General features: G+C 42.7%; 1 protein-coding gene across 10 annotated transcripts in view; it reads left to right on the top strand.

Moving 5' to 3' along the window:
- Window positions 1-25,946, top strand: part of IKZF1 (IKAROS family zinc finger 1) — a 216,972-nt gene that overhangs the window by 179,616 nt on the left and 11,410 nt on the right. For 6 of the 10 annotated variants that reach the window (XM_073630608.1, XM_073630607.1, XM_073630613.1 and 3 more), the window contains one exon: window positions 4,212-4,346. The exons of 2 other annotated variants lie outside the window; for them this stretch is intronic. In XM_073630608.1, the coding sequence (XP_073486709.1) occupies window positions 4,212-4,346 (135 nt within the window). The remainder of the gene's footprint in view (window positions 1-4,211; window positions 4,347-25,946) is intronic. 2 more of the 10 variants (XM_073630614.1, XM_073630609.1) reach the window with 1 other exon arrangement.

Below are 25,946 nucleotides of genomic sequence, written 5' to 3'. Positions count from 1 at the left end.
ATTAAAGAGTTTACTTAAAGAGTAATTTCATTATCTTGATTGTACAGAACTGGACACAGGAATTGTTTCTTAAACTGTAGGTTATATGTCACTATCTTCAGAGGATTAGACACTGGTAAAAGCTTTGCTGTATATTGATATATTGATATAATTCCACCCGCTCTGTGAGACTCCAGTTTTTTGTTGGTGTTCTTAGGTGATGGACTACTTGTCTTGCTGGAGAAGATTTTTCTGTTCTTCAACATATTTCCTTTTCTCCTTTAACTGACAGTTCATTGCCTTATAGCTCACCAGCATTTTCCAGATTGGTTACGCAGGTGTATACCTTTGTAATTGTCCTCAGACCCCACAGCAGTCACCCTGTAATGTTGCTTTGTGAACCAGATACTGAGTTAGGTGCTCACCTTGGCATGTGGCGCAACAAGTGTAGTTAGTCACAGATTGCTATACAGGTCCAGGGCTGTGGTGCATTCCTTGAAGACCCCCTTTGGGGGGTGGGGCGCCACTGTGATGGGTAAAGCCTGTACCCTGGACAGGACCAACAATGTGGACAAGGTAAGACAGGGTTTCCCTGTACCTTTACATACTGCTTCCTGTGTATACATCCTGTTGGATCATTACTTGAATCTGTGGTACCTACTACAATATATCCTTTTATCTTACAAGACACATCATGCTAACAACACAAGTGTTTTTTAACCTTAAAGGTTATGGAGCAAGCTACACTTTTTGTGCTTTTTCCCTAGTTATTATTGACTCGCTTTTTTTGGCCTTGTAGATAACGTTAACAGAGCTTTTACCTATTAAGATTTGGTGGTCTTTTTTCCACATCAGTACCAGAAGTAGTGCTTATAAAACTCCTAACTGTGCACTGTGATCATTTGCTGCCTCACCTGTTGCCTAATATCTCAGAGATGCAGCTCCAGGAACTTGGTTAGCATCAGATTCTCAAAAGTACACCCAAGGGAGTAGAAAAATGGACTTTGTAGGCACCAGTCATAAAATTGAATATGAATATTTTATTATACAAAAAATACAAAAAACCAAAAACATAAACATTTTAAAAACATTGCAGTGCATAGCAAAGCAATAGCTGGTGCTCTCTCACACATAGATTAAAGCATACAGAGGGGTATCCCTTAAAACAGGGGAAAAAACCATAACCCTCTATTCAGCATATGAGACATCAAACTAGTGTAACTCTACATGTTTCGCAATTGAATGCTTCTTCAGGAGCCAGTTTGAGTCCTGTAATGGGAAAAGAGAGAGAGAGGACAAACATAATACACAATATTAATATTCACTTAAAGTTTTGTTAGTCGCGTCTCAATTAGTATCCATGAACACCAAGAGGGAGCCAACAGGGTTAGCTTTGGTTAGCATCAGGGTTACTGCGATTCCTTCACATCGGACACACTGATCCCCTGCAGTCCACATCCATTTCATGTGTACCCCACATGGGAAGATCATTACTTAGCAATGAGCATTGGTTAGCATCAGGGTTACTGCGATTCCTTCACATCAGACACACTGATCCCCTGCAGTCCACATCCATTTCATGTGTACCCCACATGGGAAGATCATTACTTAGCAATGAGCATTGGTTAGCATCAGGGTTACTGCGATTCCTTCACATCAGACACACTGATCCCCTGCAGTCCACATCCATTCCATGTGTTCCCCACATGGGAAGATCATTACTTAGCAATGAGCAAATTAGAGGTGCCTGGGAGCGAGAGCATATGGTAGAAATAGGGAGAATTCTGCTTCAGGCCTTTATGAAACTCAAACTTCCTCACGGTTTGATAGTTTTTCCCTTGTTTCAGAGGGTCTTATACTGACATCGCAACAACTCTCTGAATTGGGCTCCCTCATAGATGCACACCTTTTGGCCTGTCTGAATGAAGCAGAATTCCCTGCAACTATGTCTTGTCTATTTCAAAGGCTATCTCCACTGCTGGAAATGATGGGTGACTCTCCTTCCCCTTAGTGTATTCATGCATTAGAACATGATTTGCTTGGCTCACTTACATTTGCAGAAGGCAAGGGGGATGACTAAAATTTTAATGGAGGCTGTTGAAAATTTTTCAAAACCAGAATTGTATGGCTTCTCGCTCTGAGGTTGATTTTCTCTGGCTAGATACACCTAGTTCTGCATAGTATCCATATGTTTCATTAGGCACAAGAAGGAAGGTAACAACCAGAAAGCTTTTCTGTATTCTTGATCAATGTACTGTTTTTCTGTTTATCTCTTCCCCCCATACTCTGCAATGTATCATGTGAGGTTGTTCTCACCTATTGTGATCATAGTGAACTCAGTTTTAAAAGGTATTCCCATTGCTCTTCCTGCAACTTCTTCTGTTTGTGTTTGCCAAACACCTAGCCCTTAATATCCTGCAGGTATTGGTTCAGCCTTGTATTTCCTGTTCCTAACACCTTTGCTCTTGCACTCCCTGTGCACTCTGTAAGAAGTTGCTCTTCTGTTCTGTTGCCCTCTGCCACCTTCTGTGTCCCTCTGGGGCCTTCTTCAAGTCCCCACAAAGAGCCCTCCTCTTGTGTTCTTGGGGCTCCTGCTTTAAATGATTCTTTGTAGAAACAGAACCTTTGTCTCTCTGTTGCCCCTAGAATCCATAGTCCTGTTTTGGCTCCCCCATTTCCTTTTTTCTTCTACTTCATGGGGACAAGGTTTCCCGGAAGCCAGTTTGTCTTGCTTTTCTGGTGCTCTTCCTATCGCCTTTTATGGGAATTTCATTCTCCTGACCCATGTTCTGCTTATGGGTGGGGCTGGCTGCCATCTATGGTGACCTGTCACATCTTGCCTTGGGAACTAACCCATTCTCTTTTCCCACAGGACGGTTCCTCTGTGGAATTCCTCCCTCTTTTTTCTCCCTGCTGGGTGCTTATTTTGTCTTTTTTCTAGGGCTCTCAGCTTTTTCAGAACCAAACACCTTATCCAGTGTTCATGTTTTTAAAACTGTTTTTGCCAGGTGTCTGTTCAGGCTTTTGCTGATATGCTTTGGCCACAAGGTGCTTCTGCTGTCAACTGCCTGTTTAGGTTGGTTGATACCTCCTATTTTTTTCCTCTAGGCCTGTTGCTGCTGTTCTGGCTATATTGTTGCCCATACATGGTCTAAGAATCAATTCCTATGTCCTCTTCTGTACAATTAGGATAATAGGACTTTTGACGTACCTGTAAATTCCATATTTTGGCGTACAGTTCAGAGGTCCCTCCCCTCTTTCATCTGTGATCTACTTACTGCTTGCTAACAAACTGGAGCCTCAGCGAGTTGGCAGGGTTATAATTATAAGGATACACTGGGGGCGGTCCTGTGTCATGTATGTATTCCAATATATGGGATTTACAGTCACATCAAAAAACTGTTTTTTTGGTAATTAAAGTGTTACTAAACCTAGAACCCTGCATTCACTATATCTGGTCTCCCATAGTACACAGAACATGGAAATGCAATTTTTTTTAGTAAATATAAACTGCTTAATACCTTTTTTAATCAGCAGTTAAAGCAGTCTTGTGACTTCTATCAGTGTACAGCAGAGCACTGGTTACAGTTTGTAGGAGGAGTTTTCATTCTCCCCTGATTGTCCTATGATGCTGCAGGACCCCTGACCCTCTGGCTGCACAGTGCTGATTGGCCCTGTGCTGATCACATGCACTTTCCCGAGAAAAAAAAAATCTCTACTAATACACACCAAACTGAGCATGTGCAGCTTGCCCCCCAAGGACTGTGGATGAAGGGAAGGATCAGAGAAGACAGGATCAAACAACTTTTTTATACAATGCAGAGGAATAACCCCTTAGGTTCCACAGTGAGTATACCAAGCATGCTTTACTGCATATACAGACTGATTTTACTGTTGTGGGTTTAGTAACACTTTAAAGCGAAATTAAAGTTCTACATAAAAACATTGATAGCAGGTAGAATTCCTACAGAAGTCTCTTCTGTGAAAAAAAAAACCATCTTACCTTTCTTCCAGCAATGTGTTTTCTGTTTGCTTAACCACGGTCATCAGTTATTGAATACATTTTGTAAGCTCCTCGCTTTTTACAGTCAAGCATTTTGGAGTGTTTTGCAGATTTAGAAATACAATTTTGCTTTGCAGTATATACTTTTATAATTAGAATGTTGTACTCAAGTCAAAGGTTTTTTTTTAGATGTGAGATATAATCTCAATTGCACATGTTTTGATTGTAGTAGTAAAAGAAGAGACAAACCAGGCTGAAATGGCTGAAGATCTTTCCAAGCTTGGCTCTGAGAGGTCTCTTGTACTGGACAGAATTGCAAGTAACGTTGCCAAACGTAAGAGCTGTATGCCTCAGAAATTTGTTGGTAAGAACTTGTAGCCTTTTCTGTCTATCAGGAAAAATCTTAGCAGAGTAACATAAACTTGCCATAAAATGCAATAGTCCAAACTTATCTAAAAGTAATTTCTCAAAGGAAATATTTCAAGTAATTCAACCATTAACTAGGTGTCTTCTTTACTCTGTATCCTATAATGATTATGAGTGGTAGCAGTTAATCTGATTTATATAAAGTAAGATAACAAGATAGATGACTAGAAAAGAATAATAATCTTCTGCCCAGTGTACCTGTTATTAGGCCTTTACAAGCCAACATATAAAAGTCAGCCTGTAGTTCTGAAGCAGCAGACATTGCACACTTGTACAACAATCAATGTGTGTTCATAGACAGATCCACACTGCACATGCAGGCTCCCAGTATTAAAAAAAAAAAGCCACGCAAACGGTCATTCTGTCAAGTAGCATCTTTAATTCCTTTGCCAATATCTGTTCCCTATTCTCCAAATTTTCTGATAATGCCATAAAACAGCAAATATGTTCGAATTTACCGGGTACTGGGAAATGAAGGTGGTTTAAGCACTTAAGGACCGGGCCTAGTTTTCAAACTTGTTAAAATCATTTTTTTTGCTAGAAACTTACTTAGAACCCTCAAACATTATATATATATTTTTAGGACACCCTATAGAAAAAAATGGCGGTCGTCATAATACTTTATGACGCACCATATTTGTACAGCGGTCTTACAAACGCAATTTTTTTCTTTAAAAAATACACTTTTTTGAAGTAAAAAAATAAGAAAACAGTAAAGTTGGCCCAATCTTTTTTAATATTTGAAAGATAACTTTATGCCAGGTAAATTAATATACAACATGTCATACTTCAAAACTGCGCCTGCTCATGGAATGGCAACAAACTTTGACCCTTAAAAATCTCCATAGGCGATGTTTAAAAATTTCTACAGGTTATCAGTTTTAAGTTACAGAGGAGGTCTTTTGCTAGAATTATTGTTCTTGCTCTAACGATCGTGGCGATACCTCACATGTGTGGTTTGAACACCATTTACATATGCGGTTGCGACTTACATATGCATTCGCTTCTGCGCGTGAGCACGTTGCTAAGGGACGCTTTAAATTTTTTCTTTTTTTCTTCTTATTTATTATCATTTTTATTTTTATACCGTCCCTTTAAAAAAAAAAATTGGATCACTGTTATTCCTATTACAAGGAATGTAGACATCCCTTGTAATAGAAAAAAGCATGACAGGACCTCTTTAATGTTCTGAGGTCAAAAAGACCTCAGATCTCACATTTACACTTAAATGCAATTTATTTATTTATTTTTTTCCCCTTTAAGGCCGTTGAGCGGAAGTGACGTCGCTTCCGTCTTTCAATGTTTTGGAGCTGAGTGGGGGGCTATCTTTCCCTCACTCGGCTCCAGGTCTCTCAGGGGAAAGGATCGGATCGTCTCCGCCGCTACTGGCGTATACGGTAAGTGGCAGAGACGACCGGAGCGTGGCAGTCACCTCTCTTGCAGTGAATCCACCATGGAGACCACCGCCCACCGTTTCTGAAAATACTGGGGTTATGGCAGCTATCTGCTGCCATAACTCCGATATTCTACATCAAATTACCAATGTACAACTACTGCAGTTTGCGGTAAATGGTTAAAGGGTAACTCCACTTTCATTAGAAAAAATTGCAAATAAAAAAAAATAATAATATAGCATATACAATTACAACACAAGTCATATTGTAATTGAATGTTATGAAAATTTTACCTTTCCTTTTCAATCTGCATCACTGTTATTTTCTGTAAAGTGCAATGCAATGTGGCTACCTGGAAGTGTTCTGTACACAGAATGTGAAACATAATTTCCTGCTTGTGTGATTGGCTCACTGATTTTCCCATAAGTCTGCACTAAGATACAAGTCAGATTTTTGGCATCCCCTGCAACAAAAATGCCATTTTTGGCAAGATACTCCCAATAGGAACACATCTAAAGGGAAGCAGACCCAGCAGTTTTCCTCTTTAGAGCCCTGATTTTGCACCAGCTGGTTGATAATTTTGAAACCACTCCCATTAGGCTCACAGCGGGCCCAGAGCAACAAAGAGGGATTTCTTCAGAATAAAAGGTAGGAATCCGCAACAAGGCTTGTTAAAATCCTTGCAATGTACATAGATCACCCAGAGGGGAATGTTTTTTGTCAACAAAAGTGGAGTTACACTTTAACAATTGCACTTCCTTTGGCCAAGCGCCTATTTGTATACAGTAACATAGTTTTACATGCACTAACATACACTTTTAATATGCAATGCATAATTATGTCTTTTTTGTTCATGCATTTACAAAGCTGCACCATAAATTTCAGGAATTAAAATCTACAGTAGAAAACCAATGGGAAAAGTATGCTACCATGTGTATTTATGTGGTATTTCTTATTTCTGTGGCCCATTTAAGGCTGATCTCCAAGCAGATGGTTAATAACACAGTTAAAATACACAAATGGGAATCCGCTAAAGGGTTTTTAATACCGTTCATTTATTCATACACTCCAGTTGAACAGTAAAGCCTAGAGGGTGACACTACTTTCTCTGTCAGGCTCGATTCACAGGAATGCATTTTTTGATGCATTTTGCAGAAATGCAGGGAAATTTTTTAACATGGGTTCCTATGGAACATGTTCACATCAATGCATTTTTGTGCCTCTGCGTTTTTGGAAAGGGTCGGGGACTTTTTTTCCCGCAAAATGCAGCGTTTTGCATGTAATAGAATTCAATTGACCCGCATCAAAAACGCAAGTACCACGTTTTTACTCCGTTTTGCGTTTTTTTTATTTATGTATTTTTACACTGTATATAGCTGATTGCTAAGGAGGGGGAAGCCGGCCGCCACGTCCTTAACAACCGATGCGTCATCAGCTGTCAGCTGGCTTCCCGCACATTGTAAAAAAAAAAAATGCCGGCTAAAAAAAAAAATTGTGAAATAAAATGGCGTGGGGTCCCCCCCAGGTCCATACCAGGCCCTTGGGTCTAGGATGGATTCGGAGAGTATCCCCACACACCAAATTTTTTTTTAAAAAATGGCGTGGGGGTCCCCCTAAAATCCATACCAGACCCTTATCCGAGCATGCAGCCCGGCAGATCAGGAAAGGGAGGGGATGAGCGAGCGCCCCCCCTTCCTTAACCATACTAGGCCGCATGCCCTCAACATGGGGGATGGGTGCTTTGGGGCAGGAGGGGCTCTGCACCTCCCCACCCCAAAGCACCTTGCCCCCATGTTGATGGGGACAAGGACCTCTTCCTGACAACCAGAGGCCACTCCTCCTTGTGACGTCACTGCCCGGGGCATGCTGGGTCTGTGACATCACAAGGGGGCGTGGCCTCCCGATTACGTAATCCGATTGCCACACCCCCATCGTTATTTAAGAAATGCAGGACATTGGCGCCGACAGATCAGCGGGAAGCAGCAGCGGAGGAGGGTCGTCAGCGGGAGTGGCGACAGAGGAAGAAGAACACCGGGCAAAGAAGACAGAAGAAGAGCGGAAGAAGAAGCAGGGGGAGAAGACCGAAGGATGAAGATGCAGGAGAAGGTGGAGGAAGACCAGAGGAAGAAGTGGAGAAGAAGATTTTTAATAAAAGACTTGTCAAAAACTGTCTACTGTATTTTTTAACACTACACTACTTTTTTTTAGTGAATGGGTAGGGGTACAATGTACCCCATACTCATTCACATGGGGGGGGATCTAGGGGCCCCTTTGTTAAAGGGGGCTTCCAGATTCCGATAAGCCTCCCTCCCGCAGACTCAGACAACCACCGGGCAAGGGTTGTCGGGAAGAGGCCCTTGTCCCCATCAACATGGGGCAAGGTGCTTTGGGTTTGGGTGGGCGCAGAGCCACCCTGCCCCAAAGCACCCATCCCACCATGTTGATGGCATGTGGCCTGGTATGGTTCAGGGTGGGCTCGCTCCTCCTCTCCCTTTCCTGACCTGCCGGGCTGCATGCTCGGATAAGGGTCTGGTATGGATTTTGGGGGAACCCCCACACATTTTTTTTAAATTTTGGTGTGTGGGGATCCCCTCCGAATCCATACTGGACCCAAGGGCCTGGTATGGACCTGGGGGGGGCCCCACGCTGTTTTTTTTTTCACAATTTTTTTTCTTAGCCGGCAATTCCTTTTTTTTTACATTGAGCGGGAAGCCAGCTGACAGCCGATGACTCATCGCTTGGTAAGGACGCGGCGGCCGGCTTCCTGGCCCCCTCCTTAGCAACTAGCTATATACAGTGTAAAAAAAAACCACGCAAAATGCTGTAAAATCTGGGTAAAAACGCGTGTTCAAAAACGCGGCAAGCACTGCAAAAAGCACTGCAAAAACGCTCAAAAGCAACATGCATAGATGTGCATCGAGCCTTAGAGCTAATAAATGCTTTGATGTGACGTCTCCAGCTGCAGCCTGCTGATTGGACAATGATGGAGCAGCAACACACTGATTCGGCATCAACTCAGCTTACAATGCTATCCCCTGTCAGAATGTTTTTTGTAAGAACATGCATGCAGCAAAGCCTTATTAGCTCCTGTTTCTGCTCCTCCCTCACCTAGTATGAGTGCCGCTGTACAGGGAATAACAGGAGGCTGATGGAAAGAGAGAATCATGTACTTATGCTAGCTGTAGATTAAAAACCATTTTAAAGGAATGCACAACTGCAACAATTGGGATTTTTCTTTTTCTTATACATCTGAATCACCCACTACTCCAGCATATCTATTGGGTAATTACATTTGCCCATCACACCAATAGGAAAGGGGTGGTGCCACACTCAAATTTTACAGGCACTCCAGCTGCCATATTTTAGGATTCATCGATCATTTCGAGGTTCAGTTTTTCTTAAAGATATCTTTAAGTATGCATTTTTCCTAATATGATCAGTTTGAAATTTCCAAGTTTGTTAAAGGCTTGGCACAATAACATTTATATTGTAATTTAATATGAATCATGACACATTCATGACACATAGTTAACCATCTATGAGGAGGTGAGTTGCCATCTAGATAAAGGAAGGCCCGTAGACGTGGTTTATCTTGATTTTGCAAAAGCATTTGACACAGTTCCCCATAAACGTTTACTGTTTGTTGGCATGGACCATAGGGTGAGTACATAGATTGAAAACTGGCTACAAGGGCGAGTTCAGAGGGTGGTGATATATGGGGAGTACTCAGAATGGTCAGGGGTGGGTAGCGGGGTCCCCCAGGGTTCTGTGCTGGGTCCAATCCTATATTTTTTGTTCATAAACGACCTGGAGGAAACAGTTTAATCTCTGTATTTGTAGACGATACTAAGCTAAGCAGGGCAATAACTTCTCCGCAGGATGTGGAAATCTGAACAAATTAATGGGGTGGGCAACTACATGGCAAATGAGGTTTAATGTAGAAAAATGTAAAATAATGCATTTGGGTGGCAAAAATATGAATGCAATCTATATACTGGGGTGAGAACCTCTGGGGGAATCTAGGATAGAAAAGGACCTGGGGGTCCCAGTAGATGATAGGCTCAGAATAGCATGCATTCCCAAGCTGTTGCTAACAAAGCAAACAGAATATTGGCATGCATTAAAAAGGGGATCAACTCCAGAGATAAAACAATAATTCTCCCGCTCTACAAGGCTCTGGTCTGGCCACATCTAGAGTATGCTGTCCAGTTCTTGGTACCAGTCCTCAGGAAAGATGTACTGGAAATAGAGCGAGTACAAAGAAGGGCAACAAAGCTAATAAAGGGTCTGGAGGATATTAGTTATGAAGAAAGGTTGCGAGCACTGAACTTATTCTCTCTGGAGAAGAGACGCTTGTGAAGGGATATGATTTCAATTTATAAATACTGTACTGGTGACCCCACAATAGGGATAAAACTTTTTTGCGGAAGGGAGTTTAACAAGACACGTGGCCACTCATTAAAATTAGAAGAAAAGAGGTTTAACCTTAAACTACGTAAAGGGTTCTTTACTGTAAGAGCGGCAAGGATGTGGAATTCCCTTCCACAGGCGGTGGTCTCACCGGGGAGCATCGATAGTTTCAAAAAACTATTAGATAAGCACCTGAACGACCACAACATACAGGGATATACAATGTAATACTGACATATAATCACACACATAGGTTGGACTTAATGGATTTGTGTCTTTTTTCAACCTCACCTACTATGTAACTATGTAACAATGGGAAACAGCTGTACATTTTTGAAGCTATATAAAATTATGTATGAACAAGAATATGTTTAAAAAGCAGGTGTTGGTGAAACCAACTGCCTATAAGTGTAACAAAAAACACTTCTGTGTTACCCTTGAGGTTTTTGTTTTTTTCTTGCCTAGACACATATAAGGCAGCTCCCAGCATTCACAGTCTTTCTCAGTGTCAGCGGTTCATGTTAAACTTTGGTTACCATTTTCCAGAACATGTGAGGTGCAATGTTTCCTGTCTTGTCTAAAGGTTTACTAGTCTCAGTGTATGTTGTTCAGCCTTCCTAACTAAACAGAGCCACAACACAGTTCAAAAAAGCCACAAAAACAAGTCAAATGATGCTTTGACAAAAGCACTTCAGTAAATTATTCTTGTTTGTATTGACCTTTAAATAAGCGTCAATAGCTGATTCTAGAAAATCGCAAATAAATAGCTTCTTAATCTAAAAAATATATCAGTTCTGCATTGATATCAAAAAGACTTACATAGTCTATTTCATTCACCATCTTCTTTGAACATAGTGAATGTTAAGGGCAGAATAGCAAAGATCACGGGATCGAAGGGCAGGGTAAGTATCTGAGCTGGTGGTATGCATTCGGGGAGTAGGGGAATTGTTTCTAGATCAGTACATAGCAGGACCTACTGTATAAGGCCGCTATCACAATCTGTGTGCGTGTTTTTAAAATGTTGACTGCTTCTACCAAATTTTACAAAGGGCATAAATTAGGTAAATTGTAAACCTTTGCATTAATACCATGTTCATGATGATGTTGACAGACTTCCAGACGAATATCATATGGAGAGTTTTATTTGTTATTTTGAAAATTGATAACTTATGATTTTTAAAGTGTTTGGAAAGTCATTTTTTTTCTTTTAAAATAACAAAAATGTTATATTTACTGCTCTGTGCAATAGAATTAATACAAAGGGATTGGTTTACTAAAACTGGAGAGTGCAAAAACTGGTGCAGCTGTGCATGAAAGCCAATCAGCTTCTAACAAATGCTAGTGCAATTAGACTTTGACAAAAAATCTGGAAGCTGTTTGGTTTCTATGTAGAGCTGCACCAGATTTTGCTCTCTCCAGTGTAGGTAAATAAACCCAATGCATCTTTCCCTCCATTTAGAAGAGAAAGCATACACAGGGCTTTACAGTGATTGATTATTGTGATAGCCAGTCAGAGGCTATTAAGGCAGCCAGGTGATCAGGAACTGATACCGGTTCCCAAACATTAGTACGGGCCGTGGGGCACCCGGTGAGAGCCCGGTCCCTGTGCTGGGAGCTCGTTGCTTTTTGCACAAAGACATATATGCATATATGCTGCCTCACTGAAAAAGACCTGCTTCAGTGAGGCCACATACAGGTGCATCTCAGAAAATTAGAATATCATCAAAAAGTTAATTTATTTCACTAATTCAATTCAAAAAGTGAATCTCATATATTATATAGATTCATTGCACACATAGTGATATATTTCAAGCATTTCTTTCTTTTAATTTTGATGATTATGGCTTACAGCTAGTGAAAACCCAAAATTCAGTATCTTAGAAAATTTGAATATTACATACTGTAAGACCAATAAAAAAAAGGATTTTTAATACAGAGATATTGGCTCACTGAAAAGTATGTCCATGTACAGTAAGTAATGAATCAATACTTGGTCAGGGCTCCTTTTGCATGAATTACTGAATCAATGTGGCGTGGTCTGTGGCTGAGGTGTTATGGAAGTCCAGGTTGCTTTGATAGCGGTCTTCAGCTTGTCTGCATTGTTGGGTCTGGTGTCTCTCATCTTCCTCTTGACTATACCCCACAGATTCTCTATGGGGTTTACGTCAGGCGATTTTGCTGGACAATCAAGCACAGCGATACCATGATCATTAAAACAGGTATTGGTATTTTTGGCAGTGTGGGCAGGTGCCAAGTCCTGCTGGAAAATGAAATCAGCATGTCCATTAAGCTGTAGAGGGAAGCATGAAGTGCTCTAGAATTTCCAGGTAGAGGGCTGCGCTGACTTTGGACTTGATAAAACCAACACCAGCAGATGACATGGCTCCCCAAATCAACACAGACCCAGAAACTTTACACTGAACCTCATGCATCTTGGATTCTGTGCCTCTCCACTCTTCCTCCAGACTCTGGGACCTTGATTTCCAAATGAAATGCAAAATTTTCTTTTTTCAGAAATGAGGACTTTGGACCACTGAACAATAGTCCAGTCCTTTTTCTCCATAGCCCAGGTAAGATGCTTCTGACATTGTCTCTGGTTCAGGAGTGGCTTGACACAAGGAATGCGACAGTTGTAGCCCTTGTCCTGGAAATGTATGTGTGTGGTGGCTCTTAAAGCACAGACACCAGCTGTAGTCTACTCCTTGTGAATCTCCCACAAATTCTTGATTGGCATTTGCTTCACAATCCTCTCAAGACTGCGGTTATCCCTGTTGCTTGTGCAACTTTTTCTACCACACTTTTTCCTTCCACTCAACCTTCCATTAATATGCTTTGATACAGCCAGCTTCTTTAGCAATGACCTTTAGTGACTTACTCTCCTTGTGAGGGGTGTCAATGACTGTCTTCTGGACATGTCATGTCAGCAGTCATCCCTATGATTGTGTAAACTACTGAACCAGACTGAGAGACCATTTAAAGGCTCAGAAAACATTTGCAGGTGTTTTGAGTTAATTTGCTGATTAGAGTGTGACACCATGTGTCCACAATATTGAACTTTTTCACAATATTCTAATTTTCTAAGATACTAAATTTTGGATTTTCACTAGCTCTAAGCCATAATCATCAAAATTAAAACAAATAAATGCTTGAAATATATCACTCTATGTGTAATGACTCTTTATAATATATAAGTTTCACTTTTTGAATTGAATTTCTGAAAAAAATTACTTTTCAATGGCATTCTAATTTTTTGAGATGCGCCTGAATACTGTATGTATAGAGTTGGCAGCAAGGGTTAAGGTCCTCAAATTCTTGAATAGTGTCAGGAAGCTGTCAGCCATAGAGGCTTCTGATCTTTGCCATCAGGTACCCAAAAAATAAGGCAGATGTAAATATGCTAAAAAGTGAGATTTTTGTTTAATTTTAAAGCATCTAATCCTACAGTGGTTCTAGAATTCCACAGGTTTTCCACTGCATCAGCTTTTGGGAGGGCTTAATCAGAAGGATAAGGCAAATAATTAAAAAAGTTATAAATGTGTGTATGTGTAATGTGCCTCTTTAGTTAAAGTGATTACCTTTCTGTTTAAATCTACTAACTACATCCACCCTGAGTAGAAAAGCTTGCCCTTCTGCCCTCATGCTGCTAAACCCACAGCAACAGGAGGTGTGAAGAAATCTTCTAATAAGGACACCTGTTTGGTGACAGAAGTCTAATGCCGCGTACACACGAGCGGACTTTCCGGCATACTTGGTCCGGCGGACCAGAGTCTGCCGGACAATCCGACCATGTGTAGGCTCAGGTGGACTTTTCCGGCGGACTTTTTCCCAAAAGCCCGCCGGACCTAGATTTGAAACATGGACTCTGGCGGAAAGTCCGCTCATCTGTGTGCTGGTCCGATGGAAAGCCCGCTCATCTGTATGCTGGTCCAACGGACCAGATACGACGCAAGGGCAGGGTATTGCATTTTGCGCTCGCTGCAATAGGAAAAACAAATTTTCCTATTGCGGCGAGCGCGGGGCATACCAGGCCCTTAGGTCTGGTATGGATTTTAAAGGGAAGCCCCTACGCCGAAAAAACGGCGTGGGGTCCCCCCTAAAATCCATACCAGACCCCGATCCGAGTACGCAGCCCGGCCGATCAGGAAAGGGGGTGGGGACGAGCGAGTGCCCCCCCCTCCTGAACTGTACCAGGCTGCATGCCCTCAACTGCGGGCTCCCCCCCCCCACCCCAAAGCACCTTGTCCCCATTTTGATGAGGACAAGGGCCTCTTCCCGACAACCCTGGCCGTTGGTTGTCAGGGTCTGCGGGCGGGGGGCTTATCGGAATCCGGGAGCCTCCTATAATAAGAGGGCCGCCAAATCCCGGCCCCCCACCCTATGTGAATGAGTATGAGGTACATGGTACCCCTACCCATTCACCTAGGGAAAAAGTGTCAATAATAAAACACACTACACAGGTTTTTAAAATAATTTATTAAACAGCTCCGGGGGGGTCTTCCTCCGGCTTCGGGGGTCTTCTTCCGGCTTCGGGGGTCCCTCCGGTTCCCCTTCTCCCGGCGTCCGGTTGGTTCTTCTCCGCACTCTCCGGCCTCTTCTCCCGGTGTTCTAGTTCTTCGGCCGGCCCCTCCGCTGTCTTCAGGCCGCTCTTTTGCCAGCGGAGGTCCGGACTTCTGGGCTTCTTGGCTTCTTTTCTTCTTCCCTCTTCTCTTCTCCAGATGTTGACATGACGCTCTCTCCGGCAGGACTGCTCTCTGAGGGCTCCGTTGTGACTTATATAGGCGGAGACCCCGCCCCCTTATGATGTCACAGTCCCTGGGCATGCTGGGACTGTGACGTTTTAGGGGGCGTGGTCACCGGGCCCATGTGTGGGCACGTCCGTTCATTCTGAAAGTCCGCCGTAACTCCGGCGAAAGTCCGACGGAAAGACGGGCGGACTTAGCCCGCCGGAAAGTCCGGTCGTGTGTGAGCAAGTCCGTCCGTTTTAAAGTCCGGCGCACCTGGTGTACAAAGTCCGTCGGAAAGTGTGCCGGACCAAGTATGCCAGAAAGTCCGATCGTGTGTACGCGGCATAAGGCTTAATTTACACGGGACGTTTTTACAACCTCTCCTGAATGATTTAACTTGACAGATATTAACCCACGTTTAAAACGTCCTTTGTGCCGCATTTACATGCAAAAATCCGCTAAACTCAACTGGCTAGAAACGACTATAAACGACCCTGTGTACATGTACTGATAAGATAACATAGAGGAGAGTTCAGGAGCAGTTGAAAAAAATGCCCAACTGCTCCAAAAATGTCCGCTTAGCGGCTGCAGTGTACATGAGGCCTAAGGCCCCATTCACACCTGAGCGTAGCATTTTTGAGCGTTTTTCCGGCGTATTGTCGGGCGTATTTGCGCGTTTCCATGCAGCGTTTTTTGCCGTTTTTGAGCTTTGATGTTTATTTTATTAGCCAATAGGAAAAATGATCATCTGTTTCATCATTTGTTGCTATGTTTTTAGATTTTGTTATCTGCTTCCTGCTCCAAAAATGCCCAAATCTGCCCGATTTGAGTGACAAAAAAGCTTCAGGCGTAAGGCTTCAGGTGACTTGGAGTGGAGAACCATCTCCATAGAGAATAATGGATGTTTTTCCCCTCCAGCATTTTGTAGCTTGAGGCTTCAAGCTACAAAATGCTCAGGTGTGAATGGGGTCTTAGGGCTCATGTACACAGGGTAGTTGAAAACCTTTTCTGACAACTGGAAACTGATGTTGAAAAATGTCAGTTTTACAGCTTTTACATACCCTGTTTGAGTGTTTAGCAGCAGTTATGGGCATTTGAGGTTAGAAGCATTTTTTAACCACTTCAGCCCCGGAAGGATTTACCCCGTTCCTGACCAGAGCATTTTTTGCGATTCTGTATCTGCATCGCTTTAGCTGACCATTGCGTGGTCATGCGACGTTGTACCCAAACAGAATTGATGTCCTTCTTTCCCCACAAATAGAGCTTTCTTTTGGTGGTATTTGATCACCTCTGCGGTTTTTATTTTTTTGCTCTATAAACAAAAAAAGAGAGACAATTTTGAAAAAAAAGCAATATTTTTTACTTTTTGCTATAATAAATATCCCCAAAAATTATATAAAAAAACAAATTTCTTCCACAGTTTAGGCCGATATGTATTCTTCTACATATTTTTGGTAAAAAAAATCGCAATAAGTGTATATTGATTGGTTTGTGCAAAAGTTATAGCTTCTACAAAATAGGGATTAGATTTATGGCATTTTTATTATTAATTTTTTTTTTTACTAATAATGGCGACGATCTGCAATTTTTATCGGGACTGCGACATTATGGCGGTCACTTTTGACACTATTTTGGGACCATTGTCATTTATACAGCGATCGGAGCTACAAATAGCCACTGATTACTGTATAAATGACACTGGCAGGGAAGAGGTTAAACACCAGGGGGCAATCAAGGGGTTAAGTGTGTCCTAGGGAGTGATTCTAACTGTGGGGGGATGGGCTCACTACAACATGACAGAGATCAATGCTCCCGATGACAGGGAGCAGTAGATCCCTGTAATGTTGCTAGGCAGAACAGGGAAATGCCTTGTTTATATAGTCATCTCCCCGTTCTGCCTCTCCTTGCCGCAATCACAGGCCGCCGGCAAACATCAAGTTTGCGGGACCCGCGGGCACGCTCCCACGGCGGGCGCGATAGGCGGCAAATTTAAAGGGACGTACAGGTATGTCCATTTGCCTGCCATTCTGCCGACGTATATATGTGTGCGGCGGTCGGCAAGTGGTTAAAGGCAACCTCAGGGGACCCTCCCAAATGCCCACAATGCAGAAACAACAAGTAAATTATTAACTATTGCAGCCACTCTGTGAGAGAACAGAGAGCAATGTGCTTGTAAATAGCTGTCTTGTTTTTTGTGTTTTTGTGTGAAATGCTTCTGATGTTGCTGTTGCTGAGACTCCAGAGACGTAGAAGACGTAGAAAATTGTGTCAGAGGACCAGATTTCATTGCTATTGGAATTATCCATTGACGCAGGCAACAGCATGTGGTGAAATTTGTGTTTTTTCAAAATTTTTATTTTACAAAGGTTTATTAGCATGTAATCCAACATATCAGGTCAGCATTTAGATGGTTACATTAGGGTTGATTTACTAGATGCAAATCCACTCTGCACTACAAGTGCACTGCAAGCTGTAAAACTGAGGGGAAGATCTGAAAAGAGGGGAAGCTCTGCTGATTTTATCATCCAATCATGTACAAGCAAAAATGCTGTTTTTTATTTTCCTTGCATGTCCCCCTCAGATCTACAACGACTGCACTTGCAGTGCACTTGTAGTGCAAAGTGAATTTGCCTTTAGCAAATAAACCCTCAGTGTGATAGGTAAAACAAAAAATATATAATAGTAGAAAGGAGACATGAGCGTTTTTTCAACATTTTTATATGTTCAAAAATTATCAGGAATATATTTCCCCTTTAAAAACGCTTATAAACGCAAACAAGCATAAACGAAGTTGACCGAGGTTACAAGCATTCGGCGTTGAAATGCCGGTAAACTACAGTCATGAATGCGATTTTTCTGCTTTCAAAAAAATGCTTGTAACCTCAACTGTCTCTAAACTACAACTGAGTGTACATGTTCACATAAGATAACATAGAGGAGAGTTCAGGGGCTGCAGAAAAAAACACCCAACTGCTCTCAGTTTAGCAGTTGTACTCAGAGTCTCATGTAATCGTATTGGAAAGGTCTGAGTGGAAACAGGAAAAGTGACCTGGGGTGTGCTGAAAGTCACATGGTCAGTATGCCTAAAAGGGGGAATACCCAAGTAGAAGTAAAAGAGTAGAGATAACAAGAAAAAAGGGGAAAGGTGGGTGGGACACGAGAGACACCGTCGACAGGGAAGGAGGGAGGGTTTAAATACAGCCCGACTCCTCCTACAAAATCAGGCTGACCTGCGGTCAGCCTTCCTTTTGTATCTAGAGTCTCATGTAATCGTATTGGAAAGGTCTGAGTGGAAACAGGAAAAGTGACCTGGGGTGTGCCGAAAGTCTTATGTTTTATGCACTGCGCTAGTGAAGAAGGGAGCACCAGGGACAAGCAAAGTGTCCCGTCCCTGAGTACTTCCGCTGATACCACCATGAGTCGATCTAGGACTGTGACCGGGAGCCAGCTTGTGGAAAGCTTGAGCTGAGAGTGGCAAAAGGCAATGAACGCAAGTACATATGGAATGTATGTAACACATAGAACCTAGGACAATGAGACGGAAAAAAACCTGGAAGGTATCCCAGGCGTGTAACCAGCCTTCCTAGGCTTAAACTGACAACGACTTGTAGACCAAGCTTCAATTGTAGCACGAAAGCCAGGACGTTGTAGCACACGGGTACGTGGCTGGGACCTGCTGGAAAATCGGGTAACTAAAATGAGACAGAACATCTGCTGCTGTAAACACTACCTTACTGATGAACCTATAGTATTTGAAAAATGGAACTGAAAGGGCAGCCAAATCAGCCTACATACAACAAAGAGTAAAGACCTGGAACTGTTTGACACCACCTGAGGTAGACTGATTGTCTGTGCGATCACCGGCCCAACCATCTCCCCTTGCCGCCCGAGGGACATGGGCACAGAGGAAAATGACGTTAGTTCCCGTAGAACAGCGGGACCCTGTTTGAAAACTATGATGAGGAGGAAATCACCAACACAGTGGATGACTACCTGACAGCATACTACATGGGAGAGCCATGTACAGAACCCCTAACCGAAGCTGGATGGATGGAGGCAAAGTCTTCAATATCTGCTGCTGGTGAGATGACCTATGCAAACGAGAACAAACACTGTCATTAACAAGAGTTAACCAAATTAATCCCAACCTACCTTAAGAAAAAGGAAAATCTCATGCTTCCCTTACCGCTACTGATATGAAGGTGACCGAGAATAAATGACAAAGTAACCGTTATGCAGGACTGAAAATGTGACACTCTCCAGAAACTAGCAAAGCCGAGATACCTGAGGCTTGTGAGGCAAATTAAAACGTAAACTCAGGCCTATGCAACTTGAAGACATGTCAGGCAAGTGAAACGAATAGTGAGAAGTCATGACGTATGAACTTGTGACTTGGTTACAATGAACCTGAAAACGTGTCAGGCAAGTGATAACTTATTGAACAGAAACCAAGATGTAACGTATGTAACACGGATGAGGAGACTTGCCACTACACAAGCCAATTAAAAACGACCAACTCAATCCGTGCGAACCTGAAACGAGACAGGTAACTGCAGTGGATAATGCCAAGACTAACCGTGAAAATATAACTAAAATGATGAAAACATATGCATAATACCCAGCAAAATGATGAAAATAACAAGCACAAACTGAATGAAAAAACACACAACTGGGTGAGGAACATAACTGCGTGAGAACCGTGAGCAGACTGAGAAAAGTAACCTGCGACAGGAATGTAAGCTGTGTGAAGGAACGTAACTGAACAAGAGTGAGTAGCGTGAGCAACATGAGAACCGAGGCTGCATGAGAAACATAGTTGCACGAGCATGTAAACTGTATGAGCAACGTGAGATACGTGGAAACCCGGGAAAAACGTGCGTCACATGGGAAACGTGCGTAGGCCTAGAAATGAAAGTTATAGAAATATAAAAAATTGCATGAGAAACGTAACATCGCATGAGAAATGTAAAATTGCATGAGAAACATAACATCGCAAGAGAAACGTAACATCGCAAGAGAACGTAACATCGCATAAGAAACTTAAAATCGCATAAGAAACGTAAAATCGCATGAGAAATGTAAAACCGCAAGAGAAACATGACATTGCATGAGAAATGTAACGTCGCAAGAGAAACGTAAAATTGCACGAGAAACGTAAAATCGCAAGAGAAACATGACATTGCATGAGAAACGTAAAATCGCATGAGAAACGTGACATTGCATGAGAAACGTAGAATCACATGAGAAATGTAAAATTGCATGAGAAACCTAACATTGCATGAGAAACGTAAAATCGTATGAGAAACGTAAAATTGCATGAAAAATGTAAAATCGCAAGAGAATCGTGACATTGCATGAGAAACGTAAAATTGCATGAGAAACGTGACATTGTATGAGAACCGTAGAATCACATGAGAAACGTAAAATCGCATAAGAAACCTAACATTGCCCGAGAAACTTAAAATTGTATGAGAAACATAACATTGCATGAGAAACGTGATATTGCATGAAAAACGTGACATTGTATGAGAAACGTAGAATCACATGAGAAACGTAAAATCGCAAGAGAAACCTAACATTGCATGAGAAATGAAAAATCGAATGAGAAACGTAAATCGCAAGAGAAACGTAAAATCGCATAAGAAACGTAAAATCGCAGAAGAAACATAAAATCGCATGAAAATGTAAAAACGCAAGAGAAATGTGACATTGCATGAGAAACGTAACATCGCAAGAGAAATGTAAAATCGTATGGGTAACGTAAAATCGGAAGAGAAACGTAAAATCGCAAGAGAAACGTGACATTGCATGAGAAACGTGACATTGCATGAGAAACGTGACATTGTATGAGAAATGTAGAATCACATGAGAAACGTAAAATCGCATGAGAAACCTAACATTGCATGAGAAACGAAAAATCACATGAGAAACGTAAAATCGCATGAGAAACCTAAAATTGCAAGAAAAACGTAACATCGCAAGAAAAACGTAAAAACGCAAGAGAAACGTGACATTGCATGAGAAACATAAATCGCATAAGAAACGTAAAAATCGCATGAGAAATGTAAAATCGCATGACAAAAATGTGAGTGAGAACGAGATACGAAAGCACTGAACAAATTTTTTTTTTTGTCCAGTTCCTAATAACTGGCCAAAATGCACTACAACGGGCAATGTGGGCACCCACTCACCTGACAAACCTGCAGTCGAAACCACGGTGCTAGGTGCAAGAAGGCTGTCTAATCCCCAACTGCACTGGGTGCCAGCATGCAGTACCTCCAGCAGGGGATTCCTCATCCATGCTCCTAACACCCAGTGCCAGTACCCAGCTTGGGGATTCCGGCGGACCAGCCAAACCGGGGCCATGAATGCCTTAGAGCCCTCTCCCTGGCTGCCATCTGCCGCATCCATGGAGAGTCAAATATGGCCGTGACATCGTGTATCAAGGAGGATGACGGGAAATGTAGTTTCGGATATGCCATGCTGCATATTCCGAGACTTACATGCCCACAGACATGCCCAGCCCACACTTCTGACTGGTGAGCAGGAATTTGCACACCAGTCAGAATGAACCGAGACTAACCCGCACCCTCAGCCATTCCTACAACCACTCTTATGAGCCCAACCCACACTACCCTCGTCCAACCCATTGCCTGGACAAGCCCCGCTCCTCGGACATACGGCCAGTCTTCAGACAGAGTGGCACTGCCCCCTCCGTGCTCTGAACTGGCCGTACACTGTCTGGGGATGACCGGGGGGATGGAGGGGAATCGAATGATGGAGCAGCGCTCCACAGTGGGGTGAGAAAATAAAGATTTACCGAGAACGGAGGAGCCGGCTCTGGAGACCGAGGCTGGGCGCTGCCCAACTGATCGAACCATTCACCTGACCTGACCTTTGCGTGAAAAGGCAGGCAACACCCCCTCGAGACTTACAACCCGCATAAACCGCAGGCGTGAGTGCCTAGAGAAACGATATGAACCTGCTGCAGCCCAACCTGAGCTGCCATCACGCTGAACGAAAACGGAAGTGCCGAAACCGGAAGTGACGACGGAGCCACCACTGCAACACGAGAGACACCGTCGACAGGCAAGGAGGAAGGAGGGAGGGTTTAAATACATCCCGACTCCTCCTACAAAATCAGGCTGACCTGCTGTCAGCCTTCCATCTGTAGTGTACGTGAGGCCTTAGTAAAAGAATTTCCCTGCTTTGGAGTGATTTTCACTTGCTTCCCATTGTTTCTCTAGGACAGAATTAAAGAAGAATCTCCTCATTGGGACACAGATGGCAAAAACATTACCTGCTATATCCAAAAGTGCTATTATAATAGCAGCTTTAATTTACATCAAATTACTTCCCGCATTCATAATGATAAACATTTATGAGATTGCAGGCCACACCCACCCGCAACAAACTTCCCCAGATACAAATAGTTAAATAAATACGTGAAACATCTTATTTGGCAAAAAATTGGCCGCGACACCTTTATTGGTTTTAAACAATTAATTTTCCATAACTCTTTATTATAACTCATAACTTCATATATATTCAATTAACAGATTTCTACCTGCTCAGTTTTTAGAACTCGAGTAGCAGCACAACTTTAATTATAAATAACAGTCCCCTCCGGAATCCAGGGTGACCCTACCACATAACAGGTGTTCGCGACTGGGGCAGGAGCTCCAATCTTCTTCACTGTCCACCAGCAAAGAGGGAAAGCCCCTATCCTGCTGGCCCTTTTATACCCTATCCTCTTACTTTCAGAAATTTCCCTGTGCCCTCATTGTTTCCTCCTGAATACCTCTATTCTTGCCTCTTAAAGGGGCGGCGACCCTAGCTAACTATACCACACACTATTTAATAAACTTACTCCTGACCTGGGATGGGGGGTCCACAATCTCAGGAAAGTGGCCCCGTATTGTGCCCCCTTTTTTCATGAGATTACAGGCCACACCCACCTGCAACAAACTTCCCCAGATACAAATAATTAAATAAATACGTGAAACATCTTATTTGGCAAAAAATTGGACGCGACACCTTTATTGGTTTTTTAATTTTCCATAACTCTTTATTATAACTCATAACTTCATAAATATTCAATTAACAGATTTCTCAGTTTTTAGAACTCGAGCAGTAACACAACTTTAAATATAAATAACAGTCCCCACACGCCAAGCTTGAGCATCAAGACCTGCCCACCCCAAACGTCGTGGCCATCTCTATGCTATACTGTAAACCCAAATTAAATATATCGAATACCCACTTCCGATAAGTGAACTCCATCCGGCCTATACAACCCTGGATAACCACCTTCCAGGTCCACATGCCGGTAAGACAATCCACCAGTCTGGGGCATGAATTTTTCCAGAGCCCTATTGACTCTTTTCCTCATTTTTTCCATAACACTCCTCTGAGCAGAGGAGAGCCAGGAAAGAGGATGAAACACCTCGGAAAAAACTAGTGTTGTACCTGGGGCAGAAATACTAAAGCGATGCAAGTCTCACTTGATCATGAATAGTAAGTCTAACGTTTTTACGTTCCCCAAATCATTACCCCTTAAGTGAATAACCAAAATAGATGGTGGAGGCCATATTTGACACAACCTGGTCAAGTGAAAGTACAGTTGTTACCACTGAAGGCCGCTTATACCTTTCCAAAGTAACCTAAAAGAGTCCGAGTGCAGAGATAAATTTGTTGAATAGCTGCGTTGAGCCACTCTTTTTTTGCGACCAATAAATAAATGAGTGTCCCAGGATCCACACCGTGTGCTGGATACCTAAAATTAAAACAAACAAATTAGGACGAACATATAACTTAAAACATTGGGACTTCCACTTCCCCATTTCTTTAATATCAGATTCTGGTAATCCCAACCAGGCCGCCTCAGAGGCTGCGCCTATCCTAAATGAGTGGGAGGAAAACCTGAGGTTATTTAATCCCATTCTTTCCAAACTTTTTTTAAGACTGCATTGGTACTGGGTAAGAGGCATTCAATTAACGTTTTCATTAATGAGGAAAAAAAACCCCTCCGGAAGGCCTAAACCCCATGAATTGTCTAACTGTGGCTACCGGGCACATAAATACATCATCGTGCTCCTGCAGATTGACCCATCTGCCCTTGCAGATTGACCCATCTGCCCTTGCCACATTGATCAGTTTTTGAATGCTGCAGCCAATTATGAACACCCGAGTGATCAATCAGCAACAGCTCAAACCGAACCCCTGAATTACCTTGCTTATTTGTCTGTACCAACTCCCATGCACCGAAAAAGCGAGCACAAAGGCTGTCTTGAACAGTAAAGCTTCTTAAGAGGAAAAACAAACTACTTTGGTAACCTTGCAAAGGGCCCTGAGGATGTCAAGGGAGATTGGTCGCCTGTCATCTGAGACAAAAGTCTATCTCTTGTACCCCCTACCAGCCAACGTTTTCATCACATGGCTATTTAAAAAGGGCCACCGCATTAACATGGACAAGAAAGCCAAAATAGTGCCTTCAGATGGTCTATTAAAATTAAAACCTTTAGTGCTAGCAAAAGACAACCAGCTGCTCCAAGCGGCTGAGTAACTGGACCAAGTCTTGGGGGCTAACGAACCCCTAATAGCATTCATCACCGCCCTCAGATCACCTCCCACAGATGGTTCGGGCACGGGGTGCCTTCTGCGTCCGCCTCTGGAAGCAAAAGCCAAAAACGGACCATCTGAAACCGAGATAGAGAATTGGCTATATTATTCAATATCCCAGGAGTATACTTAGCTTTCAACCAAATATTAAATTTGAGGCATCTAAAAACCACCTGTCGCAAGACTTTTATCACCAAGCAAGAACTGGACGAGAGACAATTAACCACATACAGTACGACTTTGTTATCAGATTCCACCAAAATACGCCTGTTCGCAAACTCTAATCCCCACAATTCCAAAGCCAGCAAAATCGAGAACAATTCTAGTAGAACCACGTTCCTGGTAGCCCCCATGCTCACCCAGGACTCCGGCCAAGCTGCACAGCACCAATGCGTTCCCCAGATAGCGCCAAAGCCTCTAGAGCCGGCAGCATCCGTGAATAAACGGAAATCCCGGGCCGTTACAAAATCAGACTGAAAAAAGGACTTTCCATTATAACAGTCGAGAAAACTAGACCAAACCATCAAATCCTCTTTAAGAGGACTAGTCATTCTAATGTGATCCAGAGGGGATTTCAAACCGGATATAGCCAGGTAGAGCCGTCGTGAAAAAATTCTGCCAACTGGCATAATTCTACATGCGAACGCCAGGATACCCAGGAGTGATTGCATCTCTTTCAATCGTATTTTCTTCTTTTGCAACACCCTCGCGATCAACCACTTCAATATATTCAATTTTGCCGCCAGCAAACAAAATTCCATCCTGCAGGTATCTATTTCAATGCCCAAAAATTCCAACATCGTGCTGGGGAAGCATGTCTTTTCCTCAGCCAGAGGGACACCAAAATCCAGAGACATAGCTTGAAATGCCAACAACAGATCCAAACATCATCCAAGCGAACTACGCTATCTGAACCAGATTGAACACAAAGAACCCAACGAAGGAATGTGGAAAATGCCTCAAAATAAAAGCAAGACAGTGAACATCCGATTGGGAGACACATGTCAAAAAATACTGCCCGTCAAAGTGAAAACCTAAAGAATTGAATGTCGATAGGGAAACAGGCAAGAGCCGAAAAGCCGATTTTATGTCAGCCTTTGCCAACAATGCCCCAGGGCCGAACAACCTAAGTTTACAAATCGCCTCCTCAAACGTGGCGTAAGAAACTGAACATAAATCCTCATCGATATCATTGTTCGATGAATCACCTTTTGGAAAGGACAAATGGTGTATGATTCAAAATTCATTAGGCTCTCGCACCACTCCCAATGGGGAAATACGAATATTACAGAAAGGAGGGTGCTCAAAAGGCCCTGAAATCCGCCCTTCCACCAGTTCCCTACACAACTTATTCCTTACCACCTGGGGAAACTGATCCACGGACTTTAA

This window comes from Aquarana catesbeiana, linkage group LG05 (genome assembly GCF_042186555.1).
Source record: "Aquarana catesbeiana isolate 2022-GZ linkage group LG05, ASM4218655v1, whole genome shotgun sequence".
NCBI classification, from domain to species: Eukaryota; Metazoa; Chordata; class Amphibia; order Anura; family Ranidae; genus Aquarana; species Aquarana catesbeiana.
The sequence above is the reverse complement of the archived record's forward strand: the minus strand, read 5'-3'. Positions and strand labels throughout refer to the sequence as shown.